Source organism: Juglans regia, chromosome 1, assembly GCF_001411555.2.
Source record: "Juglans regia cultivar Chandler chromosome 1, Walnut 2.0, whole genome shotgun sequence".
Lineage (NCBI taxonomy): Eukaryota > Viridiplantae > Streptophyta > Magnoliopsida > Fagales > Juglandaceae > Juglans > Juglans regia.
In genome coordinates this window covers 27,360,957-27,380,356 of record NC_049901.1, presented here as the reverse complement: position 1 = coordinate 27,380,356, position 19,400 = coordinate 27,360,957, and the positions used below count along the sequence as shown (strand labels likewise).

Genomic DNA, 19,400 nt, shown 5'->3' with positions numbered 1-19,400 from the left:
TGCCCAGTGGCATTATGGGTGATAGGGTTTGTGTCTGCCCCAGATGAGCCAAAACCATATGGCTTTCCTCCTTCACATGACTTCTTCTAGAAGCTTGGAGCTTCATTTCATAAGGGACAAGTGGCGAGTGTCTCTTAGAAAAGTGAAACTCCCTTTCCCTAGAAGCCTAATGATTATGGCCTATGGAAATTCAAGGACCTCTCATGCGGCAACTCTCCCTTCCTAACCTTCATGTAGCCAAAAATTGCTAGGTATTGGGCTTCTTCTTGGGCTTAGGCGCCTATTGCACCATCTCATAATAAGACCCACCTTAACCTCATGGTCCTAACCTTCACAATCCAATGGGCTTAATTCTAATTAGACCAATACCGAAATTAGGGTTTGACCTCAAGCTCCTAGCTTGGGCTAGGATATCACAACTTAAATTGGGGACAGGCCCCCATACTAGCCCTCGGGGTGCACATGTTTCTCTTTCTCATAACCTTCCTTGTTTCCTACATTGGCATCAAAACCTACAGTTTCAAGGAACGAAACCATAGTGAGATTACCACGGTGAGATTTCAAGGAAATCTTAGTAACTTATAACTCAAGACAACAACTAATAATGCAAGTAATAGTGATAAATATATAACAAAATGAACTTCAAAGTAAATAGAAGGAAGATGATACATACTAAGGTGCCAGCCTCTGGGCAAATAAAGTTTTCAAACATAATATAAAAGTTACCAAGCATCCATGCCCAAATCATCACATAATAATTTAATCCCAGACCCCAAGTCCATTCTACAACTTGAAAACCATCTTGCCAACCATTACCGTTTGTTAACATGTGTGCCACGATCTCCCTTTAGAATGACCGCACATACGACTACGTAATGAGCAATACTTGGATTGGTGCCCTGTCCTTGACCACTGTATCCTCTAGTCTCCGCCAGCCGAGAGGCCACGGCTTTAACCCGAGAGTGTTACCATCTCACATGTTGCCTAGCAATAACCCAGGGGACATCACCCAATTCGTAGATGCTCCCGAGTAACCAAAGAAGCTCCACCAAGATCATGCCCAATTTCTGCTTAGCGTGATCCATTCGCACACCCATATACTCCTCTTAAAACATGAAAGTAGGTACTTTAACAAAGACAACCATTAAATCACAATGGGGTATTATGCATGCGGAAGAATATATAGAAAAAAAGGGACGAAGACATAGTAGATCGTAACATTGCATATTCGTAGTCATTAACCAACATTGTTAGTGTTGTCGTAGAGAAGACCCTAGCTTAGCAGTGAGCCTTCACTAAATTGCTTGTTGATAATCTGGCCTCCCTTGGTTCGATGTAAACTGTAGCGTCTGAAGGCAGTAGAGTACGAACTCAACCACAAAGTTAGGATTTCTGCCTTCTTTCGATGATTACTGCAGAGAGAGAGAGAGAGTGTGTGTGTGTGTGTGTGTTTACTAGATTTTCAAATATCTCAATGGGAGAGAGGGAAACTCAACGATATGAAGCTTTTGTATGGAGCAATATGCCTCTCAAAAAACCTCATAGTTCTCGACGCGCGTTGGCTAGTAATTCGACGATCCTCCATTGTCCAAGTATACGTCAGATGAAAGGGATGACAGAGACGGAAGGGACGAGCTCTGCGCATTTCAAAAATTCGACTAAGGAGATAGAAAGCTCAATATGTCACTTGTGAATGTCACCCACGTGGTGGAGAGCCTTTGTGCATGGTTTTTTGAGTCTGTGACTCCCCTATCTTATGCGTGCCTTTTGTAGAAAACATTGTCATTTGAGTTTGATATCTTCATGATGGCAGCTGCTCGCCTCCTGAGCACTCCTAAGTTCCTTCTAGTCATGCTCTACTAACTTCGAAAACTTCATTTTCTAGCCCAGTTTTCGAGGCGAGGAACATATCCTTATATCCTACATTCTCTTTGCCTTTGCTCATGGACACATTTTTTCAACTCCAGCCCACAAGGAACATACCCTTCGCTTGCTTTTGAACTTGCTTGAATTGCCTATCGCCTGTCTAACCTATGCGCCCAATGTTAATCTCGCATTCCTTTTGGTCGCCTTGCCTTTGTTCACCCAACATGATGCTTACTTCATTCACATGTTTCCCTTTTTACCTGAACCTCTGCCCGCCCAGGTTTATGCTAGCCTACACCTCGTTTGCATGAGGTTTTTGCTTGCCTAGACCGTTCGGCAGGGTCTTCCTTTACACTTGAGATGATACTCCTTTGCCTAGTCAGGCATGCTTTTTTCGTGAAGAGTTCTTGCCTTCGGAAAGGCCCAATTCTCACATGAAGGGTGGAATATGTGCTCATGATTTGGTCCACATACAAAGTGAAGTATAAAATCTCATCTAATTCGTATTACATCTTGGTCAATTATCGATCCAAAACGAGAAATGATGGAAAACTGGAAATCATTTCTAACAAGAGCTTTTTCCAATGCATTGTGTTTGGGGGCATGTTATTAGTCGTTTCTTGTATACCCGACCATCTAATGTGCATCAAAATGTTTCGATACACGAGTGATTTAAGCCTCGCATATAGGCAAGGCAATCTAGGGTTTATCTTTGGTGCATTCTTTCTTGTCGTGTTCTCAAAAGTCTAACTACATACTTTCTGCTAATGTCTTTTCCAGATAAGAAATATATTGAAAATTCGAAAATGAATAAAATTCCAGCCTAGTAAATTAATTCATTGTAGGAAAAAAAAACACTTGCCACATGAATTACCATTTATCTCCATTATTAACTTTGGCACTTTCATCCCAATTCAAAACTTGAGTTGCAATAGAATACTCCATATTTTTGTAGAGTTCTTCTACACAACCACCTACTGATCACCAACCTCCGCACACCAACTTACATGGCATTTTTTTTTTCTAAATATGAAACGTGCATTTTGACCAAGGAATGAAGGTAGCATATGAGTTCTCATCCTTCCTGAGTTCTCCTTACTCTATCTGAGCTTCACATAGACACTTCACATGGCAAACCCTAGTTCTATGGTTGTAAGATAGCTTCTTTTGCCCAATAAACCCATTTCCTTCTTCTCCCATCTTTGCCGCCATTGCCAATACCCACAAAGCTCTCTCTCTCTGTTGAGAACTTTTGCTTTGTCGTCCTCCTCCTCCACGCCGCAAGAACCAAATCCCATTCCCCTCTCCCTCTCCTTTGAGCTACGCAAAAACCTTGACTCAGAATTGCTTCAAATCTCCCAAAAACTCCACCTAAGCTTCTCTCACATCAATTCAATACCTTCCTTAGTCCTCTCCACACCAATCTCCTACCCCGATGCAAATCGTATGATCTTGGGGTTTATCACTAGCTTATCTCCAACCCTAGTTTCACTCACACTGATAAAACCCTGTACCACTTCATCGATTACTTTGGTCGACGCAAGGATTTCAAGGCAATCCACGAAGTCCTATGAATGGAGCTGGACTCGTTGTGCCTAAAACCCTGGAATCTGCCATTTAGAGGCTCGTCCATGCCAAGAGGCCGACTGATGTGTCATTTTACAGATGATGGAGATCGATTATGGGCTCAAGTGAGACAAAAAATGGCTTTTACTGGTGGTGGAGAAGCTTTGCAGTAACGGGTATGCAGTAAACCGATTGAATGGTGAAAAACTTGGCAAAAGAATTTTTCCCTGAGAGAATTTGCGATTTGTTGGTGAAAGGTTGGTGCGTGGATGGGGAAGCTTGACAAGGCCAAGAGATTGGCTGAGAGATGTATAGGGAAGGGTTCAAGATTGGGACAATGGCATACATAAGGATTCTTGACTATGTTTGTAAGATTTGTAAGAAGGACCCGTTTCGGCTTTAGCCAGCCAACTACTATTTGCTTCCCTCATAAAGGAATATGAGGGAGGGGGAGAAAGGATCTCGTCGAGTGAGAGGGGGAGAAATTGAATCATGACATAGTCGACCAAACCGGTTCGCCACGTCAGGTGTATGGTGTAAAGCTAAAAATGAACATAATCCCCTCGTGTGATTATTGGCACATAGTGTCCTAGCACAAAGTCACAATTAATCTCGAGAGTGCACAAACATTTGACAATAAAATTTTCACAAGTGCACCATAAATTATTCAAAGGGAAATTCTCCCAGTTCAATGAAACCCTAAAAATTGTCAAGGGTTCAAACAATTGACCTTGACAAAGCATGCTACCAAGAGGCTCTTAACACTTGAACTAAGCCCTAGTGGTTACTCTCTAAAATTCTCAATATGGAAGGTTGTTAAAAAAATAAATAATTTACTGAAGAGTACAATCTTTTCAACCCATTCCAAACCATTTCCTATTGCATTATATCGACTTTCTTTTCTCACAACGATGGGGTATTTTTTACATAGAGCAAGGCATCTGATAATAGTATGTGACTGGTTGGCTTCAACCCTCTCCTAAACCAGTGCTTAACAAGGGCTGTTTCAAGTTTCCTCACCTGCAATTACAATCGAAATACTTTAGAATGGAGTAATACATCTTCTAGTGGAGCATAATAGCGGAAGTTTTACTTGTATATGGAAGTCATTCCTATGAACCATGTTAAATGCATATATTCTCAACAAAGAATTTAAATATTCTTTTCTTCCAAGAACATCTAATGATTCAAATGCTTGTATAAACGTTATCTTGTTCTATTCTCTATCTTCGACATGAATATTGGAAACCACTCGTACATGTTGAAAGAGTGAACCTCATATCATAAACATTTCCTTTGTTTTCAAAGGGATGTATGATCCTTCAGAACACAGCATTGCAATGACTATCATTGATCTGATTAAAAAGCAGATGATGTCATTTCGACACTCACCCTTACATATTGTCTGGAGACTCAGTCAGTGAGCCCAACACATGAAACATTTCTAAAAAAACAATGGGAGATAATAGTGGAAGTAGGACTTGAACTTGGAATCTGTGCTATGATAATAAGCGAGTCCACTCGGAACCAAGAAACTCAATCAAAAATTCAATGAAAACTCATTCCCAGCCTACCATGTTAAATAATCAATTTTCCTAAAAGCGTAAACTAAGAGAAGATGTGAACTTGATGATTCAATTAACATTTCAAAAATGAACAACCAACTTGATGCACTTTCTGCATGAGGACTGTCATTTACCTCAATCTTATAACAAACTTGCAAAGGGAATGAAGATAAGTGCTGGCCATAAAATTTACTTCTTATGGTAAAGCACCACAATGTTTAGTAAATTTTGCATACAAGGGTGGAAAAATTACTATCAAAGTAGTCATTACAAATTTTCCTTTTTTTTTACTCAAAGCATGTCATGTAATGAACGTTGGATGTTCTTTTATAAATGAAGTATTTTGTAGATAACAGAACAAAAAAAGTGAAAAATATACTTAACCAAAGAATGAGAAAATGAAAGGAAACATATCCGAATATTTTACAATTCTTCATCTGTATCAATTGTAGAGACAAAACAATACAAACATAAAGAAATAAAGGCTGAGACCCTAGATGCATCAGATACAACAAGCACACAACGCTAGATTTCCTTCTTGCAGAATTGAGTGTTCGTATTCAATTTTAGTCTATGATCTCTTACCATTATCTTTGATTCCATATTCCCATTCTATGCATTCTCTAACCTTTTAAAAATGTGTATTTCATTTATTTTTAAAAATCAAGAAACCCAACTTTTATACCCTGACACCTCCTATACCCTCAGGTCAACTTCTAAGCAAATACTCTCAACTTATTTCAGCAAATAAGTCTAAGCTACTTATTTCTGTAACTCCTACCGACCTATCAACTTCAAAACCCTCATAAGCACTAACCTCCATTGCAATAGAGCATATGGTCAAAATATAGATCTATTAAATGTCCCGATAAGGTTAATTACTAAACATATGAGTGGTGTAAAAGAACATGGCCACCATAAACAGACATCATATGCTGTGTAAAACTTGCTTACATGCCAGTACCAAGGACAATGAAAGAAGTTGGGACTATGCAATACATCAGCCGGCTCATTCGCAATGTCCATCTTTAGATTCCTTTCTTCTTGCAACAATTTTATAGCAAGTTCCTCGGAAGGAAACAGAGAGGAAATCAATCTAGAAGGAAAACCAACCTGCCTAACAATGAATGGCTCCTCAGCGAGACTTAAAGGCTCAGTTAGAATAGTCAGAAATCCATTTCGATTTCCATAAACGATATCTGTAAATGGCCGGTCACCCACCTGCCACACATATAACGATGCTATAATTATCCTTCTAAATGAAAAAATGAAGCCATATATTAAAGCTGTTCAGCAAATTCTTTTATGTACCATGATAAGTTGTGAGGATTTACAGCCAAAGTGATTCTCAATTTCTTCAGCCCTTCCAGCTGGTTTCTTCACCTCTAGAGCACAACATATAGATGCTGACATCAATGTAATGTAATCTTGGCATTTTTGAAATAAAATATCAATGAAATAACACTGGCATGCCAACGTATTAGCAGGGAACTGATGTAAGTTTAAAATACCCAATGTTTTAAAATCTGAGTTGTTATTTCTGCTCAAAATGAGCCCAGCATTATATAAAGCTATAGAACATGGTAGGTATATAACATGGATGCACAAGTTCTGATTAACACTGAAAAGGAAACTTCTATTTCAGTGTAAATAGGAGAAGGAAACACTCACTATGCATTATTACTTTGATTCCAATTACCCCCTCAAGCTCCCTAGCTTTTGAACCATCAATGTCATACTCATACAGCCCTAAACCATTAAATGAGCAACGTAACACGATGACGTTAGCAAAAAAATAGAAGCACCTGAATAAAAATCAAGCACAATTTGCAGGTGAGTAATGCCAAAATTTACCCGCAGAATTGCTGAACACTGCAATTTCTGGGCCAAAAACGGATTTACACAGCTCAAGTGACGAACTAAGAGGGCCCCACAATTTTAAAGAGTAAGGTGCAGTAAGAGTATTATCCTTATCAAATACAACACCCTTGAAACCCCTCCTGTGCAGCTCAATCCAATCAATGTATCTTATGTCAGGCACGGAGACATGCGGAAGTGCCATGTGCCTGTCCTTTACAACCACCATAGCTGAAGAAACAATGCCCTCTAAGTTGAGTCTCTGGCCTAGTGCTGCTTTCAAATCTGCAGACCACATGTTCGTGAAAAGATCTCTAGCTTTCTCAGATTTGCTACTTATAAACAAGAAAAAAAAATTCTCAGATTTGCTATCTTATTTTCACTGTTCTTCGTGGTTCTGGGATTTTGGGTTGTAATAATCTGATCAGCAATGCCACTCTCGACACCAGTCTGCAAAACAAGGATTGATCAGTTTTATTCAATGCTTTTGTTAGCCATTGGATATGCAATTACTTTGAAAGAAATATGCAAACAAGAAATTGATGTTACAAAGAAAAGAAAGGGATCCAGCCAAAAATAAAAACATTTTCCAGATAAAACATATTGGAAGTAAGTTCTCGCTATCACTTCTAAATATAGTTAAAATTACCGAATACCATGGAAAGCATGTTACAGCAATGAATAACTTTTCCTTGATAACTATGTTGCATAGTATAAGTAATCATTTTATTTCATACTTGCACCCAGCTAATTAGATATCAGGAAGAAGTTACTATAAAATTTAGAACTTACAGAGATGGGAGAGACAAGCAAACATGAAGTTGATGGTGTAATTCAAAACATGAAGGCGGAAAACATTGTAGTTTGTCTTGGAAGGAGATCAAAATGTTAAAAGCAAATCATAGTCACCCTGGTCTTGTCTTTGTGTAACAAAAGCAATAAGATCATAAACACCAATTAGATACAAGCAGAGAGAGACAGGCTTTAGTGTGACAATGGCATCCACAGCTTTGGCTCTATCATGGAGTTCTTCGTCATGGCTGTATACCTTCGAAGGAAACTTGAAGGAAGCCACTAAACTATCAGACAAAAGAACGTTGGTGGTTTTGGCTCAGAAGAAAAAGCCACCAAGACCCGCAAGGTAGAAATATAGTTCATCTTTTAAAAACAAAATAGGTTTCCGTTACTATCCCTTATATTTGCATCTTTAATGTGTGCTCGACATTGCTCGGCTGCTGAGAAAGTGAAAGAAAAGAAAACTAAGGCCGTGTTTGGATGTTGAGCTGAGTTGAGATAAGTTGAGTTCTTTATGAATAGAAGTGAGTTAAAATAGTGGAGTGAGTTTTGTGGAGCCCACCTAAAATGAGTTTAGATGTCTTTGGATTTTAAGATGAATTTAGATGTATTTATAAGAAGTTGAAAAAGGATGTGGATTCCGCATGTAAAGAGGTGTTAAGTTGAAAAAGGTTGTGAGTGGGTCCCACGTGTAAAGAGATTTTGATTTAATGAGTTTAGTGATTTGAGAGTTGGGTGTTTGGATGTTAGACTTAGCTTAAAATTAGATTGAACTGAGTTGATCTCAGTTCAGTCCAAGTTCCAAATGGGGCCTAAAAATACGCTTTTGGTTTGCACAGAAGAACGAAAGAGAAAACGAAAGCTGCATTATTCACAATTGGGCTTCTCTTTCCCTCCAACTTTATTAGCAAAAAAAGTGCTTAGGAAAGGAAAAAACAATTAAACTGAGTTTTGGTAATATTATTATACTTGAGTGTTGGTGTGGGAGGGATCAGATAATTTTGAAGGAAGACGCGAGAGACTTAGGAAAGAAGGGGCAGCTGCTTGGCGTGAAGGCTGGGCATTACAGAAATTATCTACTGCCCATGGGCAAGGCTTCAGATTCTCACTGCCACTCTGCTCAAGTAATGTATGACTGAACCATCTTATCTTTAGATTGTGTTAGTTTCATTTTCTCACATGTCTAATTCAGAAGGAAAATAGATGATTTGGTCAGCCAAGGTTCTATATTTCAATTTCAAGTATATAACAATAAATTATAAGCTTGGTCATGGTCTTAGTAGTATATAAATTAATCCCTAGGAGTTGGCTCAAGTGCTGAAGGCCTTGGTCTTAGTGGCATGCTCCCTCTAGGTCTAAGCTTCACACTATCTAGGGTGCAAACAATTTCTAGAGGCCATCAGACTCAAGGACTTTCTCCTTATAGCTCTACTGAGGGCTTGTGCACCCCAGGGATTAGTCAAGACTTTGTTTCCAGACACCTAGTGCAAATAAAAAAGTGATAAATGTAACAAATTTAAGGAGCATGGACTTTGCCTACTCTTATGAATAAAATACCTAGATTACCGATCAAAAAAAAAAAAAATTAAGGAGCATGGGTTTCCTATATAGCAATGGAGCATAACTAGAGCAAGCAGAAACTATACGGGAATGTCTATCTCGTAATAGGTAGTAGATAAGAGTAAAATGGGGAGTGGATTTGGAATTATAGGTTAGCTCTATGCGAATACTTTCTTTTGATAAGTAGTTAAATGCGAATGCTGACCAAGGTTTAAATTTCTAAGAACTATAAAATACTCAACAAGAGCACGGAAAACAGAGAGATAAAAGATAGTGTGGCTTTTCTATTTGTACATAAGCTCTAGAATTTGACTTCAATGATCTTGCATAGCATTAACATGTTAAGGGACAAATAGTGATTGAAGCTACATGTCATGGAATGTAATATCATATTCTTGGTAGAAGAACTTACCTATCTTTTTAGTCTCATTTAAATTTCCTGGAATTTATTAAATCTTTTTAAAGGGAATGCGAATGGAAGAGGAGAGAATTGAGGCTGAGAAAAAAGGGTAATCAAGTAAAATTATATTTTTATCCATATACCTCCCTGAAAGTTCAATGGTTCAAGTTATGTCTTTATAACTATCTTTGATAAGTACCTATATAAATAGTTTCATGGTCATAACATTATTTTGATGACATTTACTCATAAAAAAAAAAACAGAATTCGGGTTGCTCATGTTGATCTACGGCTATAAGCACTTTGAAGCAAAAACATTTCTTCCATTTAGACAATGGGTTACTGATACAATAGTCTTGTGATAAATGTCAGCCTAAATATACATTGCATACATTTGACATGATGTCACCCCCAAGCATTGGATTCTAAATTTGGGTTGAACCTCAACCAGGGCCCATGGGCCAGGTTTGTCTTACTGTATTAAAATTCTATGATTTAACTTTGTATATTGTTATTGTTTGAAGGTATGGATTTCAGGGTTTTATTTCACATGGTAGTAAGTGGGTTATAATAGCGGGCTTGTGATTTAACTTTTATATATTGTTATTATTTGATGGTATGGATTTTGGGGTTTTATTTCACATGGTAGTTAGTGGGTTATAATAGTGGGCTTGCTGTCCGGCCCACTGGACAGATTGTGGCGCCAGCTTGGTGCTCAAGTAGTTGAGAATAGTCCACTTATATATGGAATCTTTTCTCCACACAAAAGTCAAACAGCCCAAAGCTTCAAAGACATTTATTAAGTAAATAAGGAAGGTATTATGTGGTTTAATTACCGGAAATACGGCTTGGGACAGATTAGGAAGTTTCCCAATCTGTTGGGCAGCAGGATTTATAAATTTCTGAGCAAATTAGGCAAGTTTTTGACTTATTAGCACAAGGAAATAAATAAGGGAAGTTGATTTGATTTGGGGGCTGGAAAATTACAAGGAAATTGCCCTATAAGAGGTGACCGAAATTGTAGAACTAATTATCAAGGTCTTCCTTTTTTTTTATGACAGAAGTTGACTTGAATGGCAAGCTGTCACAGCCAGGAAATTCCCCATTAGGAGGCTGCCAAGATCTTTGGATTGATTAGGAAGGAGATAAAACCTAGAGATCTTTTAGGCGCAGAGCTCTACATTTAGCATTAAAAGCCAGCCAACCCGGAAACTCAGCCCCTAATGTCGCCCCTGCAACCTGCTGCAAGTCCAAAAAAATCTTCCATGTGGTGCTAGTTTGGTGCCCAAATTGTAGACTTATTTGCCATTAAAGCCGCCAAGAAGAATACAAGTAGCTTATGTTTTTACGTCATTATGTTATTATGTATAGTTTTATAAAACATTTGGAAAATGCTAAATATAATTAAGAAAAACTTACAAAAAACTTGTTTCTCCATGTCAGTTATTGATATGCTGAAAATCATGAAATTTGAAATTCAAAAGAAAACTAACAAAATGAGTCTTGTAAATAAAATTGTAAGTAAAAGTACAAGTACATGTACTACTACTCAACATTTTTATGTTAAGCCATTTTTATGATTCAATAAGATGACCAAAATTTGTATGATATTGGATCTCTTCCTAAGTGCAAGCTACGAAAGTAACATTCCTAACCCACGGGAAAGGATGTTACGCATGAGTTCTAGCAATTTCAGAATCCTGTTCTGTTGCTTTCATTGGGTCAGAAAAACAGCATTGCTGGTTCCAGTTTCCTACTCAGAGATCCATTTTCTCTTAAACTCTGGGTATATCCTTATAAATTTAGCTCTTCCACCAAGCGTTAAATAAAAGATTATTTCAATATAATGGCCTAATTTCCTACACCTTTGATTACAATTTAGTTCTTCTCTTACCTATCAAAAAAATAAATAAATATGTTCTTCCTTAGCTAGTAAAACCCTGTCACAGTGAACAGCTTTGGAAGCTACACTATGCAAACCTAGATTGGTTTCTCACTTTCTGCGTTGTTATAGCATAGGAGGTAGGATTCTATTCTAGTTGACAAATATCATATTAGTGTGCTCTATAAATATGGAGTTGTTAGGTTATACATGTCAAAGGAATTAGCTGGCCATTTAAAGTCAGCGGATTCTATGCCTATACAGCTTTGACAGCTATCTTCTATGTTTATAAATCTTTTATTCTTTCCTTAATTAGGATATACTAGTTGTAAGCTAGTTGTAGGCTACCTTTAGACAATCTGTATATGGTAGTTTAACTGTTTTTAAGGGCTGAAGATCAGCTTGTATTCTTTATATAATGGAATTCTCCACCGAGATAAAACATACTTTTGCTCAAAGCTCTCTAAGTTTATCATGGCATCAGAGCCACAATTCTGAATTCTCTTGTTCTCAAGTCCAACTCTGCCCTAGTTCAGTCCCTTGTTCTCGGTTATTCTTGATCAAGTTCTCTCGGCCTCGTGTCTTCAGATAAGTCTGATGATTTCTTGGTTCGTTTTAATGGAAAACACTACTCAGCTTGGGCATTCCACTTCAAGATATTTGTCAAAGGCAAGGATCTATGGGGCCATGTTGATGGCAGCAACCCTGCTCCTGACAAAAACAAAGACAAGGATCAGCACGCCAAGTGGGAGGTGAAGGATGCTCAAATCATGGCATGAATTCTAGGATTTGTCAATTCAACATCATCTTGAACCTTCGACCCTTCAAGACTACAGCCGAGATGTGGACTTACCTGAAGAAGCTCTACAGTCAGCACAACATTGCTCATCGGTTCCAGCTTGAACATGACTTGGCCAATCTCCAACAGAACAGTCTATCTCTGATTTTTACTCTAGCTTCATGAATTTTTGGGCTGAATATACTGATATAGTCTACGCTACCTACCTTCCAAAGGTCTTAGTTATGCTCAATCTGTCCATGAAACTACTAAGAGGCATCAATTTCTAATGAAATTGAGATCTGAATTTGAAGGCACCATGGCTAATCTTATGAACCAAGAACCTGTCCCCTCCTTGGATGCATGCCTCAATGATTTGTTTCGTGAGGAGTAGCGCCTTCTCACTCAAACCAGCATGGAACAACGTAGATCCACCTCTGTTCCCATGGCTTATGCAACACAAGGCAAGCCAAGAGGCAGGGATATGAGCACTATTCAGTGCTTTTGTTGCAAAGGATTTGGCCATTTCGCTTCAAACTGTCCCAAAAAATTCTGCAACTACTGCAAAAAGGATGGTCATATTATCAAGGAATGCCCTACCACGCCCAAATGGAAGGCCCAAACCACATAGCTTATATTCTAACAGGACTAGTCAATGATACAATTAGAACCCCATTGGAACCTTATAAAGAGCAAGAATTTGTCATTCTCAAGTAATGTGGAATCTCATTCACCACCTGCCCTTACCTTTATCCTATGGGGTATCACAATCTCTCTCCCTTAAATTCCCGACGTCCTCATCGTGAACTTCTCCTTCCCAAGCAATGTGGAATCTCATTCAGCACATACCCTTATCTTTATTATATGGGGTATCACACACCAAGAGATCTGAAACAGCATATACTGCCTCATTTGACTCTTCTAGTACTGGCAGTTCTGTGGATACAACACCTCTGACACAAAGTGATCCTGCTCCTGTTCAACCCGTGACCCCTAAAATGATTCAACAAATGATCATTTATGCATTCTCCGCTTTAGGAATCTCGGGTAAACCCTTCTCTACATCACCTCCTTGGTACTTTGATTCCGGGGCTTCCCATCATATGACAAACAATGCTCATTTCCTTACCAATATAAATAAATATTCTAGAAATCTCAAGATTCATATTGCTGATGGCAACCATTTACCTATCACGACCATCGGTGATGTTTCTCCTTCTATAACCGATGTCGTTGTCTCTCCTGGTCTTACCACTAATCTTGTTTCTATCGGTCAGTTAGTTGACAATGATTGTAAAGTGGAATTCTCTAAATCTGGTTGTGTTGTGCAGGATCAACAATCAAAGAAGATGATCGCGAGGGGGCCTAAAGTAGGACGTCTTTTCCCTCCCCAATTTCCTTTGTATCCATGTTTCTCTTTACCCTTTGTCACTTATAATTCTACTCATGTTGATTACCGAGCATGGCATAAACATCTCGGACATCCAAACTCTAATGTACTTCATGATTCGCTAAATTTTGGTTTACTTGGGAATAAAGAGTCACCATCTCTTAGTGTTGTTCAAATTGATTTCAATTCTTGTTGACTCTGCCATTTTCCACTCACACACCAAGAGTAGTCCAGCCTTTTAATATGATACATAGTGATGTGTGGGGTATGACACCGGTTACTTATCATGCTAATTACAAGTACTTTGTCACTTTTATTGACGACTATAGTCGTTTTATGTGGATTTATTTCCTGCATTCTAAAGATGAAGTATTTTCTGATTTCAAGCTCTTTCATGCTCATATTTAGACCCAATTTTCTGCCAATATCAAAATCCTTCACTCTGACAATGGGGGTGAGTGCATGTCTCATTTGTTTCAAGAATTTCTGCAAACAAATGGCATAATTACTCAACGGTCTTGTCCTTCAACCCCCCAACAAAATGGGGTGGCTGAAAGAAAGAACCATCACCGTTTGGATGCTGTCCGAACCTTTATTTTAGAGTCATCTGTGCCTTCTCGGTTCTAGTGTGAAGCTCTCTCCACTACTATCCACCTCATCAACAGATTGCCTTCTCCCTCATTGAACCATGTCTCTTCTTACACTCGGTTATTTGATCACACTCCAAATTATTCTAACCTTCGTTCCTTTGGTTGTGTGTGCTATGTTCATCTTCCTGCACACAACACACAAAACTCACAGCTCATTCAGTCCAATGTGCCTTTGTAGGATATTTTGTACAAGAGAAAGGTTTTCTTTGCTATGATCCAAATCTGCGTCGTATTCCGATTTCTAGAAATGTGATCTTCGTAGAAAAATCAGTAGTTTTTCTCCACTCACCACGATCCCCTTTCTCCTTCATTTTCTATTTTTCCCTTGTTTACTAACTCTTCTGTAGATCCCGTACCTTCTAAGCCTCTCCTAATGTATCAGCGACACTCCTCCACCACATTAAATCAAACTTCCTGACCTCCCGAGTCCCCTCAACTACATTCCCCGACTGTTGATCTTGTTCCAACAACTAGAGTTCGTAGACCCCCATATAGGTTTGGTTTCACCCCTCCTTTATCCTTGACAGCCACCTTGTCCTCTACTCCTATTCCCTCGTCTTATAAACAAGCAATGGAGCATGAGTGTTGGCGGAAAGCTATTGAAACAGAACTTCTCACACTTGAAGAAAACCAGACCTAGGATGTTGTTCCATGTCCCCCATCCATGAAACCCCTTGGCAATAAGTTGGTGTTTTCTATCAAGTTTTGTTCTGATGGATCCATAGACTGTCATAAGGCTCGGTTGGTGGTTCTTGGCAACAAGCAAGAGTATGGCCTAGACCACGATGAAACATTCACACCGGTAGCCAAGATGCCCACCGTGCAAACCATACTAGCTCTTACTACATTGCAATCATGGCCTTTACATCAAATGGATGTTAAGAACGCATTCCCACACGGTGATCTCAAGGAGGAAGTTTACATGAAACTTCCCTCTGGTATGGCCACTTCCTCACCTAATGATGTTTGCAAACTAAAATGCTCTTTGTATGGTTTGAAGCAGGCACCGAGAGTATGGTTTGAAAAGTTTCGATCCACTCTCCTTGGCTTTTCCTTCACTCAGAGTCAGTATGACTCCTCCCTTTTTCTACAGAGGACATCTAAGGGCATAGTTGTTCTCCTTGTTTATGTGGATGACATCATTGTCATTGGTTTCGATATGGAGGCCATCTCTGAGATTCAGAAGTTGTTGCATTCTACTTTCCACATGAAAGACCTTGGCCAGCTGACCTACTTCTTGGGGTTAGAGGTGCATCATCGGCCTCAAGGTATCTTCTTGAAAAATATATATTATTGGGTGCTTAATATATCAATACATTTTCTTCAGCCCAATACTAGAGAAATATATATGTGCATGACAAATAAGAAAAATGTCAAGTAGATATCACAAAATCTACAAATGGAGGAATAATAAAAATCGAAAAAAAAAAAGTTGAATAGACATGCACAAAATATATGTCAATAATGATACATAAAAAACATGTCAATATGTGAACATATGCATAGACACACACAACATATATATCTTAATACATAAACATATTACTAAATTTACAAGGCCAAAAATGTGTCAAAACAGTATATCACCAAACCTGAGTTATCTGCTATGAAGAACTATCTGCTGTTAGCCCTGAAATGTATCAAACATGAGGGAGCTAAATTAGGATCCTAAACCAAATGTATTCAAAATCTAGAAACATAACCATTTCAATATTGGGTATAAAATCTGCATTGAATTTCATGCTTTTTTTTATCAGTAAATAAGAACTTTATTAGTAAGAAAAGTAGGCATAGCCCAAGTACACAGGACATATACAAGAGCAACACCTATGCATGATTTTCTAAAGATACAAAAAAATCATGAATGTTCATACCATTAAAATCTATACAATCAACCAATGGAATAAGGTATTAATAAAAAAATGTTCTAAGCTCGTCCATTATCCGTTCACAATCCTCAAAACTCCGTCCATTCCTTTGCATCCTTGTGCTCCACCATAAACAGATCGGGACCATCTTCCACATAGCTGCTATTTGAGAATTGCCTCGGATGCCTCTCCAACTTGCCGGCAAGTCAACCACACTTCATGACATCACCCAATGTAGCCCCACTCTAACAAAGATATCATTCCATAAGCTCGTGGCCACATGATAATGAAATAATATGTGGTCCACGAGCTCCCCACTTTTCTTGCACATCTAGCACCAATCGAATACAATGATTAAGCATTTATTTTAGATTAACTAAGCTGAGGATCTTCCCTAATGAAGTTGTCCATGCAAAGAAATAAATTTTTAGGGGGACCTTAGGCCTCGTTTGGTTACACAAATGAGATGAGATGAGATAAAAATTGGAAATTGAATAAAATATTGTTAGAATATTATTTTTTCGTATTATTTTTATTTTAGAATTTGAAAAAGTTGAATTGTTTATTATATTTTGGTGTGAAAGTTTGGGAATATTATATGATGATCATCTCATCTACCAAACCAAACCAGCATTAGTCTTCCATATGTTCTTCCATGGGAATGGATTTAGGGACTTGTAGAATGAACGAATAGAGAGTCTCCCCTTCTTGGATGGATACCAAAGGATCTTGTTAGCTTCCCCATTCATTCTACTAGTATATACAAGATTGAAGAAGTCTATAGATGAGTCAATTTTCCAATCTAGTGCAACTCTTAGGAAAATGGCATTCCATTGAGGGGAGCCTCTAGATAGGTCCAGAAGGTCTGCAATTGAAGCTCCTATCTCCATGCAATACAGTAGATCTCTAGGTAAGCTTCCTTTAAGGTTCGATCGCCACACCATAAATCATGCTAGAATCTAACTCTGGAACGATCCCCAATTGCGAAGCGTGTGTGAGAATGTTGTCCATCCTCTTATTATGTGTTTCCAAAGCCATGACCCATGTGATCCACTCACCTCATTCAAGCACCATCCTCCGCAATATCACTCACCTCATTCAATTTCATACTTAATTGCTTCAAATTACCAATTAGCAAAACTGTATCACGGCCTGGAGAATAGTCGTGGGCCTCCCATCATGACTAGAGAGACTAGTCTTCTCCCATGGTTGGGACACCATGAGAGACCACAGTCTCTCCACCTTGAGACCGAGATTTGTACACTTGGAGAGAGTCTAAGCAATATCGGAGCTGAACTTTCTCGCAGCTCTAAGAGACAGGATAGACGAAGTGTGGAAGAAGAAGATTGCACGAGACACTTATGAAGCTAAGAGATATAGCAGTTGTGTGAAGATCAGACTGAAGAGAGGTAGAGAATGGGAAGGAGTGTGAGAATGCGAGAACTCTGTTAACTCAGGATCGTGGTAATTATGTTTAGGTGACTATTTGTTTCACTTGGCACTGTTGTGAGGAAATTCAAAGATATTAGAAAGTTCAGGTAAGTGATCTTCCTATGCTTGACTTAGCCAAGTACTAACTGAGATTGATTTTATAAAAAAACTTGCATATTTTGTTACGAACACTACCTCGGTCAATTTTTTGCACTATTCTCTATATCTGAACAAGAAAATGAACTATTTTTGTCATGATTGATGTAGACGTAAGCATTTTTTTCTTTGTTGAGAACTATTTCATAGTTGAGAACTATTTCATACTTTGTTCTCAACTATAAAAAAAGAGCAAATATGAAGTCTGAAATTTTTATATGATTATATGATATTTATCTGCTCAATACTCTATTTCTGATATGATATTGCATCTGAAAACCATTTGGCATGACATCCTGTTTATGCTTCTGTTATGACCTTACCATGAGTGTAAAACTGTGACATTTGACATTATGTTGGTACCAGTATCTTTGTTTCTGAGTGCACCAACTTTCAAGATAAAGTGGTTTTCTGTGTGGGTCTTTATTGTTACCAACTCACCATTATCTTAGATGTAAAAACCATAACCCTTCATAACATCAACTGAACTGACCACAAAACCACTCCCAATATACTCCACAATGGCCAAACAGTACAAATCTACCATAAACCAGATTTTCAAATTTGCTGCTGAGAGAGTAAATAAACGGAGACAGAGACAGAGAGCAAACAGAGAGAGAAAGGACGACTGAGAGAGAGAGAGGCTGGGAGAGGAAAACTTACCAGCGACAAACTGAGGACCGGACGATGAGGTGGAGTGCGACAGGACTCCGTGCGGCGGAGGAGCCTGGACGATGGTGCGAGAGAGAGAGAGAGAGAGAGCGACGCGGTGGAGACTGAACCCGAGAGAGTGAGGCGCGGATGGGGAGAAAGACTAGAGATAGAAGAAGAACCGATTACCTGGGCAGAGGCAGAGAGAGATGATGACGGTTGGCGTTAGTTGCTCCCAGTTTTGCAAGGCTGGGCTTTTTGATCTGTGTGGCTTAAAGTGACTCTTGGCTTCTGGTGGTGTAAGGATGGCGTCCCCGACTCCCCACGCCCACGGTGCTGTTTAGGGATTAATATATTCATTTTTATATATATACACGAAAAGGAAAATGTTAAGCATCTCGATTTGTTGGGAGCTACCGTTTGTATTAGTGTATATTTTTTTATGTATTTTTATTTAGTTTTTTTTGTTTACTTAGATTTTGTTAATAATTTTAAATATTTAAAAATAAATAAAAAATATTCATAATATTATTAAAAAATATTTTCTAAATCATTAAGTAAAATAAAAAATAATAATTAAGAAAGTGTTTTTTAATATTTATTTTTTTACTTTCTGATTAAATAAGTGTTTTTTAATAGGAAAAATCTTATTGCAAGCAAGTTTGTGTACCAATTCGTACACCAATATTGATATGTAATATATATGTTTAATGAAATGATGTGAATTAAAAATGAAAATAATTTTTATGATATAGGAGATTTTCTTCTTCTCTTAAAAAAATTTTTTTCATTTTTTTTAAATAAAAAAAATCATTGGTACGCAATATGGTGCATGAACTCGCTTGTATCTAGCAAAACCCTTTTTAATAATGTCTTAAATTTTTTTTTTTTTTAAATATGTAAAAGTGTTAAAAAATCTATATAATATATAACTTTTAAAAAAAACACTTGAAAGAACAATACTAAAACCCCAGCAGGAGCCCCC

At 38.1% G+C, this 19,400-nt stretch overlaps 1 protein-coding gene across 4 annotated transcripts; it reads right to left on the bottom strand.

Moving 5' to 3' along the window:
• Window positions 1–4,057: 4,057 nt before the first annotated feature.
• On the bottom strand, window positions 4,058–18,757 carry LOC108993504 (phosphatidylglycerophosphate phosphatase 1, chloroplastic). Of its 4 annotated transcripts, XM_035683399.1 has the most exons (8): window positions 18,428–18,738; window positions 15,902–15,939; window positions 11,939–12,202; window positions 6,852–7,304; window positions 6,669–6,746; window positions 6,309–6,403; window positions 6,111–6,218; window positions 4,058–4,452 (listed from the first exon to the last, which is right to left on the bottom strand). In XM_035683399.1, exons 4-8 carry the CDS (start codon window positions 7,150–7,152, stop codon window positions 4,336–4,338), a joined length of 699 nt encoding a protein of 232 aa, XP_035539292.1. In that variant the 5' UTR covers window positions 7,153–7,304; window positions 11,939–12,202; window positions 15,902–15,939; window positions 18,428–18,738; the 3' UTR covers window positions 4,058–4,335. The 4 variants fall into 4 exon arrangements, with proteins under 4 accessions (XP_035539292.1, XP_018824001.1, XP_018824000.1 ...); XM_018968456.2 differs by lacking the exon at window positions 11,939–12,202 and having other exon boundaries at window positions 6,309–6,382; window positions 18,428–18,757; XM_018968455.1 differs by lacking the exon at window positions 11,939–12,202.
• Window positions 18,758–19,400: the final 643 nt, after the last annotated feature.